General features: G+C 41.2%; 1 protein-coding gene across 12 annotated transcripts in view; it reads right to left on the bottom strand.

Moving 5' to 3' along the window:
- Nucleotides 1–15,139, bottom strand: part of c2cd5 (C2 calcium dependent domain containing 5) — a 25,853-nt gene extending 10,714 nt beyond the window's left edge. For 5 of the 12 annotated variants that reach the window (XM_037978173.1, XM_037978174.1, XM_037978175.1 and 2 more), the window contains exons 1-12: nucleotides 14,742–15,137; nucleotides 14,311–14,413; nucleotides 13,297–13,383; nucleotides 12,963–13,134; nucleotides 12,782–12,877; nucleotides 12,346–12,501; nucleotides 12,026–12,257; nucleotides 9,629–9,789; nucleotides 7,558–7,646; nucleotides 4,281–4,389; nucleotides 437–551; nucleotides 186–284 (exon numbers count right to left, since the gene is read on the bottom strand). In XM_037978173.1, the coding sequence (XP_037834101.1) occupies nucleotides 186–284; nucleotides 437–551; nucleotides 4,281–4,389; nucleotides 7,558–7,646; nucleotides 9,629–9,789; nucleotides 12,026–12,257; nucleotides 12,346–12,501; nucleotides 12,782–12,877; nucleotides 12,963–13,134; nucleotides 13,297–13,383; nucleotides 14,311–14,413; nucleotides 14,742–14,767 (1,445 nt within the window). In that variant the 5' untranslated portion in view covers nucleotides 14,768–15,137. Of the gene's footprint in view, nucleotides 1–185; nucleotides 285–436; nucleotides 552–4,280; nucleotides 4,390–7,557; nucleotides 7,647–9,628; nucleotides 9,790–10,403; nucleotides 10,520–12,025; nucleotides 12,258–12,345; nucleotides 12,502–12,781; nucleotides 12,878–12,962; nucleotides 13,135–13,296; nucleotides 13,384–14,310; nucleotides 14,414–14,741 lie in introns of all 12 variants that reach the window. The other 7 variants (XM_025003679.2, XM_037978180.1, XM_025003678.2 and 4 more) reach the window with 5 other exon arrangements.
- Nucleotides 15,140–15,491: the final 352 nt, after the last annotated feature.

Raw genomic sequence — 15,491 nt, 5'->3', positions numbered from 1 at the left:
ACAACCCTGAGGAGACCCTAACCCTAGCCCAGGGCCAAAAGGCCCTAACCCCTTCAACCCTGAGGAGACCCTAACCCTAGCCCAGGGCCAAAAGGCCCCAACCCCTTCAACCATGAGGAGACCCTAACCCTGGCCCAAAAGGCCCTCAACACTTAATGAAACACATGCAAGGACTAAAATCAAACCTGTGGTCGGTGCTTCCGAAATCAAGGCATCCCTCACGCATGTATCGAGGATTCAAGATGGCTGCTGTGCCTGAAGCGGACAGAATACACACCTCTTCACTGTGATGAGGACAGGCCAAGAGATCAAAAAGAAGGGGGGGGAAATATATGTAAGCAGCACTTTACAAAAGGTTTAATGCAAACAGCTTACATTGGTTTGTTTTTAAAAAAGGACATAATTCTTCTAATTTGATACATTTCGTGCTACATACCAGATGCTCGTGCTCTCACTGTACCCTACAACAGCATGACATCCAAGAGCTTTGGCATGTGACTTGATTTCCTGGCGAATCTCCTCCCACCAGGCATCACGAGTCTCTGGTTCATCTGCAAAACACAACATTGTGAATTAAATGGATTTAAAATATATTCATAAAAAAAGGTTTTCTAAATTGGTTGATTCTGTACAAAGTTAACAGTACACAGGGAGCTAGATAATAAGAAGTCAAACTAAATAAAGATTATAAGAAGACTGCCCTCACAACTTCAAATACACTTACTCCTATGACTTACCAAAAACGTATACACCCAACAGTACGTTTTTGGGGGTGAATTATGAGTTAAATGATGTATCAGTTCAAAGCAAGCAAAAACCAATCGTCACTTTGTAAAACAAAGTGACACTGAGAATGATTTATGATAATTAGAGGATGATAAAGGCAATGGAAGAGGTGAGATAAGAAGTCAGAGTTCTTGATGGCACTACGCATGATCTAAAACTCGGAAATTCAAACATACATGTATTTTGTGGCTGTGAAGGCACTGAAAGACAATCATGCCAGCTGAAAGAGAAGTAAAAAAGGGTGCCTGAGGTGTACAATTTATTCCCTTTGGTAAATGTGTTACATTCAGAAGGATGGAGGTTTCAATAGTCTCGTGAGGCTTTGCTCCAAACACCGTTGTTTTTTGGCTCTGTTATAAAGAACCTAAATGTTACAAGACGAGAAATTGACCTCACACATACGATTAGTGAACAAGGAGAACATGAGGGAACCTACGAAAGAGTACTGAGCTGCACCCCATTACTCCCTAGGAAGGCAACATGCTGATGGAGCCCCAAGAAGAAAGTGGATTTTAACTGCTCGGTGAGATGAGGGAGAGGAAGAGATGAAGGGAAAAAGAACGAGAGACCAAACTGAAGAGATGGAGAATGACTGACGGTCAGGCATCAGGCCCACAGAGGGGTTACTTTAACCACCAGTAGCATGTCAAGACAGGCACGGGCTCACCAACATGCACACTCATGACCATGTGCACGTTCATGGCCAGAGAAGGGCCATATTCATTCACTAGAGTCCATCAAATCCAGCTTTTAAATAAGGTGATTGTATTACTCGACTTCTTCCATTCCCCGAGCTCTCCATTCTCATTATACATAACCAGATCCAGTTTTAATTGTCCTCATAAGACCCTCCCACCCACCCGATCGATCTGCCTCCAAACATCCGCTCATCCATCACTCCTCTCTCACTCTCAGTATGAATACGGCCCAGCGAGTCAGGGATGCACATGCCCAGTATGTGGCTCTTTGTCACAGAGTAAACCTCCTAAACCTCCTCTGGTCTCGTCAGGTTTGACCACGACGTGGATTCAGGAGGCGTTACAAACAGCGCTGGGACAACGTTGGGGACGGGGCTGCAGCTCTAATATGCGACAAGATGGGTCGGGTGCGGTGGTGTGGGGGTGTGTGTGGGGTGGGCTTCAGCCAGGCCAGGCTGGATGGAGTGGGGTGACGACACAGAGCATGCTCAGCTCAGCACACACTCACACAGAACAGAGAGAGAGGAGGATGGCAGCTCACTGAATTCATCCATCCACTTTAGCTAATCAGGCGACGCTGAATTGCCTTGAGATTACTTATATTATAATTGGTTAAATTTCACTGTTGGGTTGTCGCTGAGAGGGCGCAACTGTTTGAACTTCAATGAGCCGCCATCACTCTTGCGGGTGAGAGCAGTAAAAGGGGGAAAAAATACCTGCGGTGACACTATTCCAGTCTAGCAGTTTGTATGAGCGCGTGTTACCCAAGGCTGGGCCAGAACACACCGTTAGTACAGAAAAAGAGAGAAAAAGAAAAGAAGAGATAGTCTAACAACCAAGCACAGCACAACAGCGGCACTCCACAGTCACTATGCAAAGACAAAAAAATACAATCAGGACGACTAAAACGATCTGAAAGAAGACTGATGATGAAAAGGAGGAGAATAGAGATGTTACAAAGCATAAGGACTCGCTAAAATTCTAAGAGTGAAGGATAAGAGAAGGTATAAACAAAACAGAGCATGCAGTACGAGTCTAACTAACTCCAGTCAAGGCTACTTTCTACTCCTGAGCTTTTCATGGAAACAAACATGGTGACATATTAATGTAATTATCACACCCACCGAAGGGGAGAAAAATAAACCCTACAATACACAAGAATGGCAGCTCTTCTACGAAATGGAGGAAAAACACACATAAACAAACTCAGTGTTGGTGTTCAAGCAATCTTTAGTGTTTCAGCTCTTTACAGCATCATAAATTATCCATTTAAATGATCAGATCGAATACCTATACACATCTGTTTATTTTCATTAACAAATAAAACAATTTGATTTAACAAATATCAAATAAAAAAAGTAAAAAAAAAACACTAGAAACTCAAAGGATTTGTGCTCTAAAGGGACAAATTTGGTTTTATTTTAATTTAGTGAAATTAAATAAAATATTTACAATCAATGATAAAGGATTCTCTCAGCAGCTTATCATTTACAGTTCAATGAAAGTTAACGCCCATTTGTTTTCAAAGTACTTTAAACGAAAAATACCATTTAAATATAATAGTGTGTCAAAGAATTTCAAGTTCCACATGACCCTTTTTTTTATTTCCCACTTCAGATTTTCATCACAGTATGATTTCTGCATCAGCAGTAAAATACTTTGGTCTTATTAGCAGCAATGAGACAATATTATTGTTTTACCATCTTTAAATTTATGCTTTCAGCCACCATCCCCATATTTGATCAGCGGAATCAGCGTGAACTAATCAGTATGAACTGCATTCTCTGCATGACTGTACAAAAAAGCAACGTGAACATTGTTGCTCAGTGTGACACACAGGACGTCTTTAATGTAGCTGAACAGCAGCTAAGCAGTTCAGTAAAAAAAAAAAAAAAAAAACTCATTTATTTACCCTTGTTATGTTTAAATAGGTTTAGTAAATATTAACTTTTTGCTCTGTTTATTTCTGAAAACAGCACACATGGGAGATCGACAAAAAGATCCTTATTTAAAGAGAAAACGTCTGTTATTAATCCATTTCTCATTCAGGTTTTTGTATATGTAATGTTGGTTTACAAAATTTTAAGACTCGGTAAAATCTGTTTTGTATGTATCCTGCAATGTAAGACTGAATTAAATGTGCGTATATTTTATGTTATTGTGATTGCATGGAAATAAAAAAAAACAAATATTGACAAAAAGAGTTCAACACAGGTGTGTAGCCTATTTAAACAGTAAAGATGAGAAAGAATACAGAAGACGGCACATGACTTCACCATATTGCCACCTGCAGCCGACACACCCAGGCAACAGACTGGAGCCATGCACCACGATTGTTCTGTGTACAGCCCCCATCACACACTACAGCAAATAAAACAAGCACATACACACGTCACCTGACCAGGAGGAACGCATACAAAGCCAGTCAAAACACGAGGTGAAAGTTGCCCCAGTCCATAAAGTGTGTGACACAGGTGACAACATTACAGCCCAACATTTATTTCCCTTAAAATGTTCATACATCGTTGCAGGAGCAGCTTTCACCCGGGCTTGTACATCTCTTTCTTTCAGCATCTTTGTTCTCTAATCAAGCTAACAGATCTGAACGAAAACCACACGTGGGGAAACTGTGCAACACAAGCGGATAATGGGCAGCACCGACTGTCAGCCTGTTTTAACAAACACCAGACAGTCGCATGACACACCCGGTCAGTGGAGGAGCGCACTCAACATCCTTTCACGGCACAACGGACAAGCTACTGTCAGTCTCCGGGCCTCCGAGCGCGCTGAACTCACCGGGGTTGTGGATGCGGTCCAGCAGTTTGACGGAGCGTGCGCTGACCACTCCGCCAACGTGAACCAGGAAACCAGGTGGAAAGGAGGTCAAAGTGAAGAAGGGGAACTCCTGTTGACAGAAAACAGCTCGGTCGGTCTTTGGAAAGGGAAAAAATACAAAACAAAAAACACACCCTGACCTTTTCAAGATAATTGGCTAATCATATTTAACAGGATCCTCCTGAATGATAAAGTAAGCTCCACGGTTTCAAATTTCAGGGTCATTTTTAGGACTTGTCTGCTTGGAATGGAAACAAACCAAAAATGACATCTGCAAACTATTTAAACCCCACATCGAGTTAAAATATACTAAAGAACCAATTAAAGATCGATTAAAAAAATGGCTTAACAAATATGTTGAGTTAGAGACGGCAGGGGGAAATAATTCAACAATTTAGGAACGTTTCTGTGTCATTATATTAAAATCTGATAATAATCAGAGACAAGTAACTCTGGACTGAGTTGTGAAAACTCACTGTCTGAGCTAAAGTGGACTCCACAAACCATAATTAAAATAGCTTGTTGTTGCATTCACATACAAAAGCTCACACTCTCACACAAGACAGCAGCGTACAAAAAAAAAAAAAAAAAAACTGAAAGATTTTATGTCTTCTCTAGATGAACTGTGACAAAGTGTCCTGCAGTTCAACAAGTAAATATCTGAAACTCAAAAACGAAGAGTCTACAGAAATAAAACAGGGAGACAAACCAGTCAGTCTGATTTTTTTTCCAGCAAAACAGAAAAAAAACACCCACAACATGGTCCAAATGTGTTATAACAGCCTTTCAAAACTAAGGCTTTCTCAGTGCAACATGACTGTAAGCCTACGCCTCCTTTCTTTTAGTGTTTTGTAAGCTTTAAATTTGAAATGAGTACAGGGTTTAAATGATTTGCCGCTCACTGAGTTGTACTTTTATTCATATTAATCACAGCAAACCAACAATGTCGGAAACAGAACTGTAAGTGTCGTATGTAAACTTGTGTGACAAGTAACTCTGGACTGAGTGTGAACATGCAGTAAAAATCAGTGCGATGAAAAACCCACATGCACATCTGTAACGAGAGATATTCTGCACTCGCTCCGTATCAAATTACATTCTTGGACAAAAACAATCTAGATATGGAAATGATTAAGCAATTGCTTTAATAAAAAGGCAGGATACTTCAAAGATCTGGGAGCTGATCGTGAAGAACAAAAGTAGTTTGTGGTTGAGGATCGGCAGTGTGGATGGATTACATGCTTGTTTCTGTCCACCAAGAGGACACCTGTCCTTCTGCCTTTAATCAAATATGATGTTTATCCATGCATTCATACAGAAAAGGAGCTAAAAATAGACTGCTGGTTGGTGTCACCTCTGCAGAAAACGGTAGGGGAGTTGTGGTTTCCAACCGTGCAGACTCAGAATGAGATGAATGGTTTTGAGGAGCAGGCATCAGGCAGGACTAACGTCAATTTCTTTAGTATCAAATCCAACTAAAAATTCCAGCGAGACGGCAAGAATGAGGCGATGAGATTAGCGTCGTCATTCCTGCTGCTGACAGGAAATCAAAACCAAACTCAGGAGAGGTAGTCAGAAATGTGAGAGATGTTCAACGTGAGCATCTAGAAGACACACAGACACAAGCCCCTTCGTGTTCGAAGAGAGCACAACTCTTAGCTTCTGGCCCTCTCCCCAACACGCTTGTAACTCTACCGAGGTGTGGTGGGTGCAACACCAACAATCTGCCATGTTGCTCGGCCCACAACTACGCTCCTGAGATCTACAAGCAGCAGAGGAGGGTCAGGTTAGGAGTTGACTGAGATTAGGTGGTGGCCATCAGTTTGGTCAGGGTGTTGGGGGGGGGAGGTGGTGGACGGAGGGTTGAAGGTGGGGAGACAGAGAGCGTCACACTGATGGGACATACCCTGACGTTTAACAATAACCCAGAGGAGGACGCTCCCTGAGTAGCACAAATGGTCAAAAAGGACAAGAAAAAGGGAACATTACTCTGTCTTAGTCAGACCTGTAGCCACTTACACCTGCTCAGCACAAAATATAAAACTTCCACATAAGTCTACAGTTGTTTGAAAGTTATTGTGACTCAGCAACTCAGACACATGAAGCAGATTTGCAAAACAAATTGCATGTTGAAGCAACAACTGTTCAACAGGGCATACGGCAATATACAAAACCTGTCAGATTTAAATGTGTGCACACAGCAGGGTTGGGCAGTGCCTAATCTTTTACAATTCCTCAAATACACCTGAATATATGCCATTACCATCTGCTTTGAACTGCCTGACATTTTGTTTTATTGCATATAATTTTTACAGAATTTAGGACTTCTAATAAACGTTTAATCTTCATTTCTTAAACTAGTTGAAGTATCTCAGTTTCTTGTTTGGAGGAGACGGTAAGGATGGAACAAGAAACGGACTGGCAAATCAGGGATGTGTCTGTGATGATGCGGATGTGGCTCTGATCTGTTGTGGTAAAGAAGAGGAAGCTGAGCTGAAAGGGAAAGTTCTTTTTACACCAGTTCATCTACATTCTAACGCTGAAAGATGTGTTTTTTCTATGGTCGGCGCTGATGCCAATCTGTAGAACCAGGGCAGCCACTAAATAACATTCGGGTCGAATGTTATTTAGATCATTAATTTTCCAACAACAACCAGTTAATTTACCAACAAGTCTTTAACTGTGTTTATTCCTCTCATCAGGGACAACAAGTCCTGTGAATTTGGAGACATTTGTTCTATTTTTGCAAAAGTTACCAGGGGGAACAAAATATTTCAGCTGTCTGAAATAATCGATTCCCTCTCTAAAACATAGGACAAAAATAATTTACCAACAAGTCCTTAACTGTGTTTAATCCTCTCATCATGGACAACAAGTCCTGTGAATTTGGAGACATTTGTTCTTTTTTTGCAAAAGTTACCAGGGGGGAACCAAATATTTCAGCCGTCTGAAATAATCGGTTTTGCTGCCCACTATATGTCAAGAGGACAAATAACACTTTTTCTGTTCAAATTGCCAACCCACCACAGTGGCATGTGTGTTGATCAAATTCAATTGATGGAAATTAGCACCCGCCACTGGCCAAATGCAGGTAAATATTTGAAGTGGCGGGTGCTAATTTCCACCCCTGCCCATATTCCATGAAAAACAGATTTCATAGGATATGGGTTTGCACAAAGAGGAAGTAAGCAGAGTAAGTAAATGTGTGAGTAAGTGCGAGCGTTCAGCGTCACCGTACCCTCTGCTCGAGCGCGGTCTGCGTCTGTTGTCTGAGCAGGGTCTTCAAGGGCCCCGCCTCCTTCCCCGCGCTGCCCCCACTGCCCATTCCTGACCACAGAGCAGAGACTGGTTTCAGTTTAAACACAGATGACAAACAAAGGAGAAGACACTGTGACATTAATGACTTTACGGCATATCAAGTGAAAGTGAATTAACAGTTGTGAATAAACCTGCTCCATTCTCATCCCTAGGCTAGCTAATTCTAACCATTTTTCTAGTCTCAAACCACACGCTTGGGGTGGGGAAATTCCAGAGGATTTAGCCGATAGTGTTTGCTTTACATTGTGATCTGGGCGGTTTTACCGCGCATAACACATTTCAGGAAGATCTGGGTGTGAATAGTTCTGCTGTTGATCAAGAGAGGCGCCACAACCCTTCACTGCTATAAGATTCTGTTACTCGATGGCACACAGCAGTCCTACTATACCGGAGGCTGCCAGCAGCAGGTTCTCGGTGAAGGACACGCTCTTTCTCAGCAAGGCAGAGTCTGAGCGGGTGGAGGAGGGAGGGGGCGGGGTGGTCGCTCTGGGGGCAGAGCCGTGACCACAGCCCACTGGGCCCGAGCCAGGAAGGGACAGAGTGTCTGTCGAGAGGATGGGGGAGCTGGGGCAGAGGAAGATCCCCGGCCTGCGCCTCAGTGACTGGGGGTCCTCTGTCCAGCCGAAAAAACAGATGGAAGGTGCACAGAGAAAAACAGACACAGTGAGAATGGACAGAGCACAGAACAATGAGGAGAGAGGGCAGAGAGGGGCAACAAGGACAAAGCCAACACAAGCAAAGAAAAAGATGAAACATGCAAACAGGGATGCCCCCAGTTACTTAAACTGGGGCATGGAATGACAGATAATCAGCCATAATCATGACATGACTGTTCACTCCAAGATATACTTTTATAAAGTCATAAAAATGTTTGCAAACTTATCTTACGAGTCAGTTTTTAATAAGAAAGGCTCCATATTCTACAATGACGTGAACTACACATCTTTCACATGAGAAAAAAAAACTACCATTTATATGTTTGTCTTTATTAAATCACCTTGTTGGTTTTAGCTAACCATTTTATGACTGTCAAACTACTAAATATGTCATTTGTTTTGTAGATTTAATTTTTAAAAAGCTAACTCTGAAAGAAAGATCCTAAAGATTCAAATCAAAATTGTCTTTATGAGTCACCATGAAACCAGTTTATTCCTTGAGATAAATATCTTTTGTGCCTGAATGATTCAAATTAAATGATTTTTTAAAAAGCTTGGCTCTTTAAAAACAAAACAAAGAAATGAGGGGCATCTAAAGACTTTTGCACAGTAATTTATAATGTGATGTTTGGTTAAATAGCTAAAAACACCAAATACTGGAGGGTATCCAATTATTCCTGGATATGTACTGTACTGTATAAGCAGAAAAAAGAAGGAAAATGGGGAACAAAGACAAGCAGATGATGAGAAAGATGATGAAAAAAAAAAATACTGGAAAAGTGAAAGGAGGAGGAATGACAGATGACAGACTCCTGATTCAGTCCTAAAAGCTCTGGAGGCAGCTGCAGTAAGAGGGTTCTCTGAGCTAGATGGAATTTGATTAAACTTATCATTTCCGCAGTGAAAAACAAGTAAAAAGGTTCAACACAAAAGTGACCTTAGAGCAACGAGAGCCTCCTCTGGAGACACAATGCTTCTAACACCAAAATATTAGAAGGGAAGCAGCAACACAGAGATGATCTGGTGCATCTCAATATTACAAAGCTCATTTTATAGTTTGTCTTTTTTCTTAAATCGTGTAAAAAAAAAAAAAAGACACACCAGGCCACTGGGACGAATGGAATGCAGGGAATGGCTACATAAAAACACAACATGTCATTCACAAGAAAATAATAATAATTATAAAAATAATCGAGTCAAGCTTTTGAAAAATATGGTATAAATGAATTCATAAACAAAATAACTTAGAAAACATCACCATAGCAGCACCATAAGATGGGGTTAGGAGTAGGGAGGGGTGTGAATGGGCGAGGTGGGCGGGCAGAGTTCTCTTACCCGTCTTAGGCGTCAAACTCAGGTCTGTGTCTGATGACGAGGACTGGCGGCTGCATGGCTTGGAGGGAGAGAAGGGGGGAGGAGAGGAAGAGGAGGTGGGGAGGGATCTGAAAGGGGTAGGCGGGCCGGAGGACAAGGGCAGATCCTCACCAAATACCGGCCTGCCAGGAGAACATGACACACAAACACACACACACACACGTCAGTCACCGCCTCACCCTCTGAGCGTCTGTGCGTGTGCATATGCGCAATGTTGCTCCTAAGTGGGAAGGTGACTTTTTTTTTTTTAAATGTGTGACATGTTTGCTTTTGGGCGCAATGTGTTTAATGTGCTATGGATGGCTGGAAAGGAAAAAAAAAAAAAAAAAAGCAAGCATGGGAAGCAAAAGAAAATGCACACAAAAATATGCACACACACAAGTGGAAAAGAAAAAAAACACAAAAAAGGTCAAACTCAACAGAGGATGACGAGCCAAAGCATGTGTCCCATTGGAGAGAAGCGAAGGTCAAGTGAATGTGGAGAAACTGCAGAAAGGGAACCGGACTGTCCATCATTTATTAACCGGAGAAAGTCTAATATCACCATTTAGTATTTTCTCTGAGGGCGCAGGATTGTGCCTCCCTTCTCTGCACGGATCTACAGGATGACAGTATCCTAACTCCCAATAACAAACTCTCCCTTCTCACCTTCTGCTCAACACATCACCATAATGTCTTAGTGTTTCAGAATTTGTACAGTTTCTATGAACTGGTCTCCTTCCCTGCCTCTGCGTACCAGTGAAGATGAGTGTGGGAACAGAGACAGAGAAGTTCTGGGACAGTCTCTGGGAGCTGCAGGCTGAATGCACTGGGCTGTTGTGGGTGGAGCGACATCCATGGGTAAGGGGAGACCTGGGCCGATCAGCACACAGAGAGAGAGAGAGAAAGAAAGAAAAGGGGAGAGAGAGAGAGAGGAGGAAGACGCAGGAGTGGTTTGGACATAAGTGAGAAATGTCCCGATCCGAGTGAAGGCAGAGAGGAAGAGAGAGATGCACACAGAAACAACACAACATTGCAGTAGAGTGGAAAAAAAAAGAGGCAAAAAAAGGAAATGAAAAGCAAAAAGTGGGCTTTTTATTTATTTATTTTTTTTTTTTTTACACCCACTTTTTGTCCTGTTATTTCATTTAAAGTCATGTAAAGGTGACAAGAAAATCATGCACAGAACCCAGCTTAGGTCTCAGTCAAACAAAACAGGGATGAAAACAACTGAAGGGTCGAAATAAAATCTCTTTAAAATGATTCATTGTGGATAATTCAGATTATTGTGAAAAGAATTAGAAGTGGAAAGAAAATTAGACTGTAGGTTTAACTGTTTAGCAGTTTTCTATTAATAAAAAAAGAAACCTAGCATACCATGGTAAGTTCATCCACATTTCAGCAGATGTCCTTTTTTACCTTTTTTTGTTACAATGAATTTTTCCCCTTCAATTGCTCAACTTGACTCTTGGACAGCACTTTAAAGCAGGAACATCCGTACTGATTGTAATGTATGCATTACAAAGAAGAAAAAAAAAAGATATTGACAGTACATGTTTTGGGTTTTATATGGCATCAAAAACTGTATAATATTCCTATTATCATTCAGCATTTTTGAAAATATTATTTATCTTAGTAAATATAGTCTATTAAGCCAGAAATTGTAAAGTTAATCTTTCCTCTGAGTTCCTTTACTCCTCCTGACTCGCCCCATCCACTTATCAAAAACTATATACTGTTTAAACTGCAAAATTGATCAAAATTGTTGTCAAAAGGTGTTTTCATCCCTGATGTAGGCATTCACTTATATACATTAAAGTACAGTCAGAAGTTAACATGCACTCAGCTGCAGTTGTGCTAACAGTTCTGGGACCAAAAATCACAAATCAGCCACTAAGGGTTGGAACAACAAAACATCAACAACAAAAGAAAAAAAAAAAAAAACTAAAGGGAGGCGCTGTAAGAAGCAGAGCAGGAGACGTGCTGGATGCTCAATACGACACAAAGCAATAAAACATGCAGAGGCAGCGGCGAAAGCCATGCAGGAGCAGCGTTAACGGAGCAAGGAAGGCAAAAGGGAGAGGGGCTGAGGATGGCTGTGTGTGTGCTGTACGTGTGTGTGTCTCAGGTTATGTTGTGTGTTGTTATTTCCATGCTGCAATACACAATATACAACAGGCATATACCATAATGAGGAATCCCGGACACTGAGACACACACAGGGGTGATGGCTGAATTACACAAACTAACAGAAAGTACATTTCGTCCACACACTCTCCCTCTCATGCACACTCTGCTCCTCCTCAGTCTCACAAACATAATCTCACACGAACAGAGTTAAATGTCCATGCTTGTGTTTTTTGGGGGAGTCATACTCACTCCTTTCCGTCTTTCGAAGGGGAGTTGCAGGCGTTGGAAGCGGGGGCCGTATTCGGGTGCGGGCAGCAAATCGGGCCGCCTCCAGAGCTGAGTTTTTCCAGCGTGCAGGCGGTACCTATGGCCCGGACCACCAGGCCCGACTCTCCCTCCAGGTCAAAACACTGCAGGTAGCCCACCACTGCGTTCCCACCCATCTCCAGGACTTTAAGCCCTATTTTCCTCTGCAGCTCTCCTGAACAGGGAGTGACACGGAGCCACCGTGTTAACAAGAGATAAACCTCTTGATTCAAGGAAAAGAGAATTAGTTTTAGCTTTCCTACCAGACATGAGAGAGATGAGTCTCTGACGAGCTTCATTAGACGCCCGTGGAGTTCTAATGCGGTCTATCCACTGGTACTCCGGGTCTTCATTCACCACCAGCTCCTCTACAAACCCATGCACAATCACTGCCCGGTAGCTACGTGGAATCGAAGTGGCTGCAAGTGATATTAAGGCAAACAGCACACGGAGAGAAAAAAAAAAAAACAGTTTAGACTCCGGTAGAAAAGTCTTCTTTTAGCTCCTTATCCATTTGTTAGCATAGATTTAAAACAGCCAGTTCCTTGTTTAAAGATGTGCTGATAGCACTGAGACATTATATTTACCATTGGCGTACTCAGAACTGTGCCAAAAACATTTTAGAGACAGGATCTTCATATGCAACGTCTTCTGTATAGTGTTTTTTTGTGTAGTTGAAATACATTTAATCAAACATACTGCAGAAAAACTTGACCCCGCACGATGACTGCCTGAAGCGGTTCAAATCGTTGAAGAGCTCCACTTTCACAAGGACGTTGATCTCTCCCCGGATGCCTAATGAAGAAATAAACCAAACATATCAGAGGCTAAAACCCAGCAAAGATTTAATTATGAAAGTGGTGCAGGCTGAATCTTGTACCGTGGATGGTGTCGTAGATGGGAAACCAGCCAGAGATGACGGAGGCAGCCTCAGTACAGAGTAACGGATCGATGTCAATATAAACTTTTCCTATAGCATCGTTGGCGCTATAAGTGTCGTGGTCCAATACTGTGATCTGCAGCGGCTCATCCTGCAAGTCCTCATCATCGACCTACATAGCATATGATGGTGACAAGGAACAACAGACAAATGGGAGCAAAAGTAAAATACACACATCATCAAGATGAAATCAGGAGAATTTAAAAAATATATCTTTTTATTAAATAATATTATCACCATTCCTGCAATAAAGACAGATTAAAGTCCATTTTACCTCAAACTTGAACCATTCTGAGTTCCACTGTGGGTTAAGGGACTTAGGATAAACATCTGTTTTGAAGGTTGTGGTTCCAAACTTGACCTGAGAAATAGAAACACAAGATGAGCATCTTTTAAAAACATCATTTACTAATTAAACCAAATACTGAAAACAGAGTGCAGCCATTTGCATGTGTTTTAAAACAAGACTTTGTTCCAGGCTTCAATCTACCACTACCAAGCTTCAATCCAATACTTTCGTTACTCTTTACAACAGTTACAAATAACACATGCTACAAGAACAAAACAATTATCAAAATCAATGCAGTGCTTGACATTTAAATGAGAAAACAATTTTTTTTTAAATAATTCCCTAAGTTGTCTTAATTTCTGTTTATTATAAAAAAAATTGGAGAAACCAAAATGGCTCTGTACCTGCTCTTACACATCCCACATTGTGCAGAAAGTTTTTTTTTTTCTTACCAAATTAACCAAGTACAATTTTATACAGATAAATATAATGTAAATAAGCTTAAAACCATAACAGCTGTCAAAATAAACAAAATTTCAATGTTTGTCATTTGAATTTTTGTATCTGTGTATCATCTATGATAAAAATAACCACTAACTATGCATCATTCGCTACAAAAAGAATCAAAATATTGCCTAAGATTGAACTTTTTTGTTCAGAGAAGACCTTGCTTATTTCAGCAAAACAATGCCAAACCACACTCTGCATTTATAACAATACAGAACCTCAATAAAACCTTCCACGCACTAAGCTAGCTGCATACAAGACATACAGATGATTATAAAATAATAAACCCCACAACAATAGGAAGCTCATAAGTTCTCAATACAGAGTACTACTAAATGAAAACAAGGTGGATTTTTTTTTATGTTGCTGCCATTGTTACCTAACTGAGAACATCTCAGATTGTATGAACTGTATGTGTGATTCGGGTCATCGGTAGGTTGCTGCAGATTCAGATATTTTGAAATTATTTAAAAATAAAAAAGCATGTCTTACCTCTACAAAGGCATCCGTGAGGTCGCTGGCTCTGTCCATGACAGGCAAGTGGCGCCCTGCCACTATTTTGGCCTTCAGTTTCCCAGGCATGATTTCAGTTGATCTGCAGATAAATTATAACTATAAACACCAGTCGTTTCCCAACTGACAAGTGGCGTAACTCTGCTGTCATTGCTGATAGTCCGAACAGCATCCACATATTGTTCACACCCAAGAGCCCCGAACTCTATTAACAAGTTCTGAGGAAAATAGGCCAACTTTAATCAACCAAGCTTCGTATGTTAACTTTAAATAGCTTCCAAACTCAGAGGTACTGTGTCAAACTGCCGTTCATGAACACGACAGCGCCTACCAGCTAGCTAGATCGTGTTAGCAAAAACATGCTAACACTTCACTGCATTGCAGTCACAACCTCGTTAGCTTCGGTTTACCTGATCGGCCATGTTTTTCCAACCATCCCTGCAGACCAACCACCTATGCTGTAGCAAAATAAGCTTCCTGCCTCTACTCGAGAACGGTAATACCCTTACCGGTGTTACAGGAGGATTAGGCAGCTAGCAGAGCGGTTGCAAAGTCGCTTAACATGATTGTTGTTGACAGTCCACCAATCGTCTGACCTCCGTGTCTTCCCCATAACGCGAATTTTAGTTCCCAGTACACCTCGCAGCAAAGTGTTGTTCAGCTAGTCACCTGCTGATATTACGTCTATATATATATGATCTTATATGTGTTCGAGTTACATTGCAACCCTTAAGACGTCACATGTCCTCGATTAAGGCGTGGACACGACAGCTAGCTTGATGACTATCACGATGAATGAGTTGGGTTTTTTTCGGAGGTTCTTCGTGATGCCTTCACGCACACCTCGTAAAGTAGAACCTTCCATGCCAACCATTAAGAAAAATAACAAAATCAAAAATTTTAACAGTTACTCAATGACTTATATGTCATATAAGTCATTGCAGTTACTCCTGTTGAAAACGTGGCAAAAAATCTAAATAAATATGGACTTTTAGATAAAAATGCTGGAAATATGTCATTATCAGTTTAAATCTTTTTTTTTCTTTCATACGAATGTCGGCATTTTTCTGTATAAAAAAAACTTCTTTAAAGGCAGCATTAAGGTTAGCACCGGACATGCTCAGTACTGCCTTATCCTTCATGTGAATAGAGTTAAGTGA

The sequence above is a fragment of the Kryptolebias marmoratus genome, linkage group LG11, assembly GCF_001649575.2.
Source record: "Kryptolebias marmoratus isolate JLee-2015 linkage group LG11, ASM164957v2, whole genome shotgun sequence".
NCBI classification, from domain to species: Eukaryota; Metazoa; Chordata; class Actinopteri; order Cyprinodontiformes; family Rivulidae; genus Kryptolebias; species Kryptolebias marmoratus.
The sequence above is the reverse complement of the archived record's forward strand: the minus strand, read 5'-3'. Positions and strand labels throughout refer to the sequence as shown.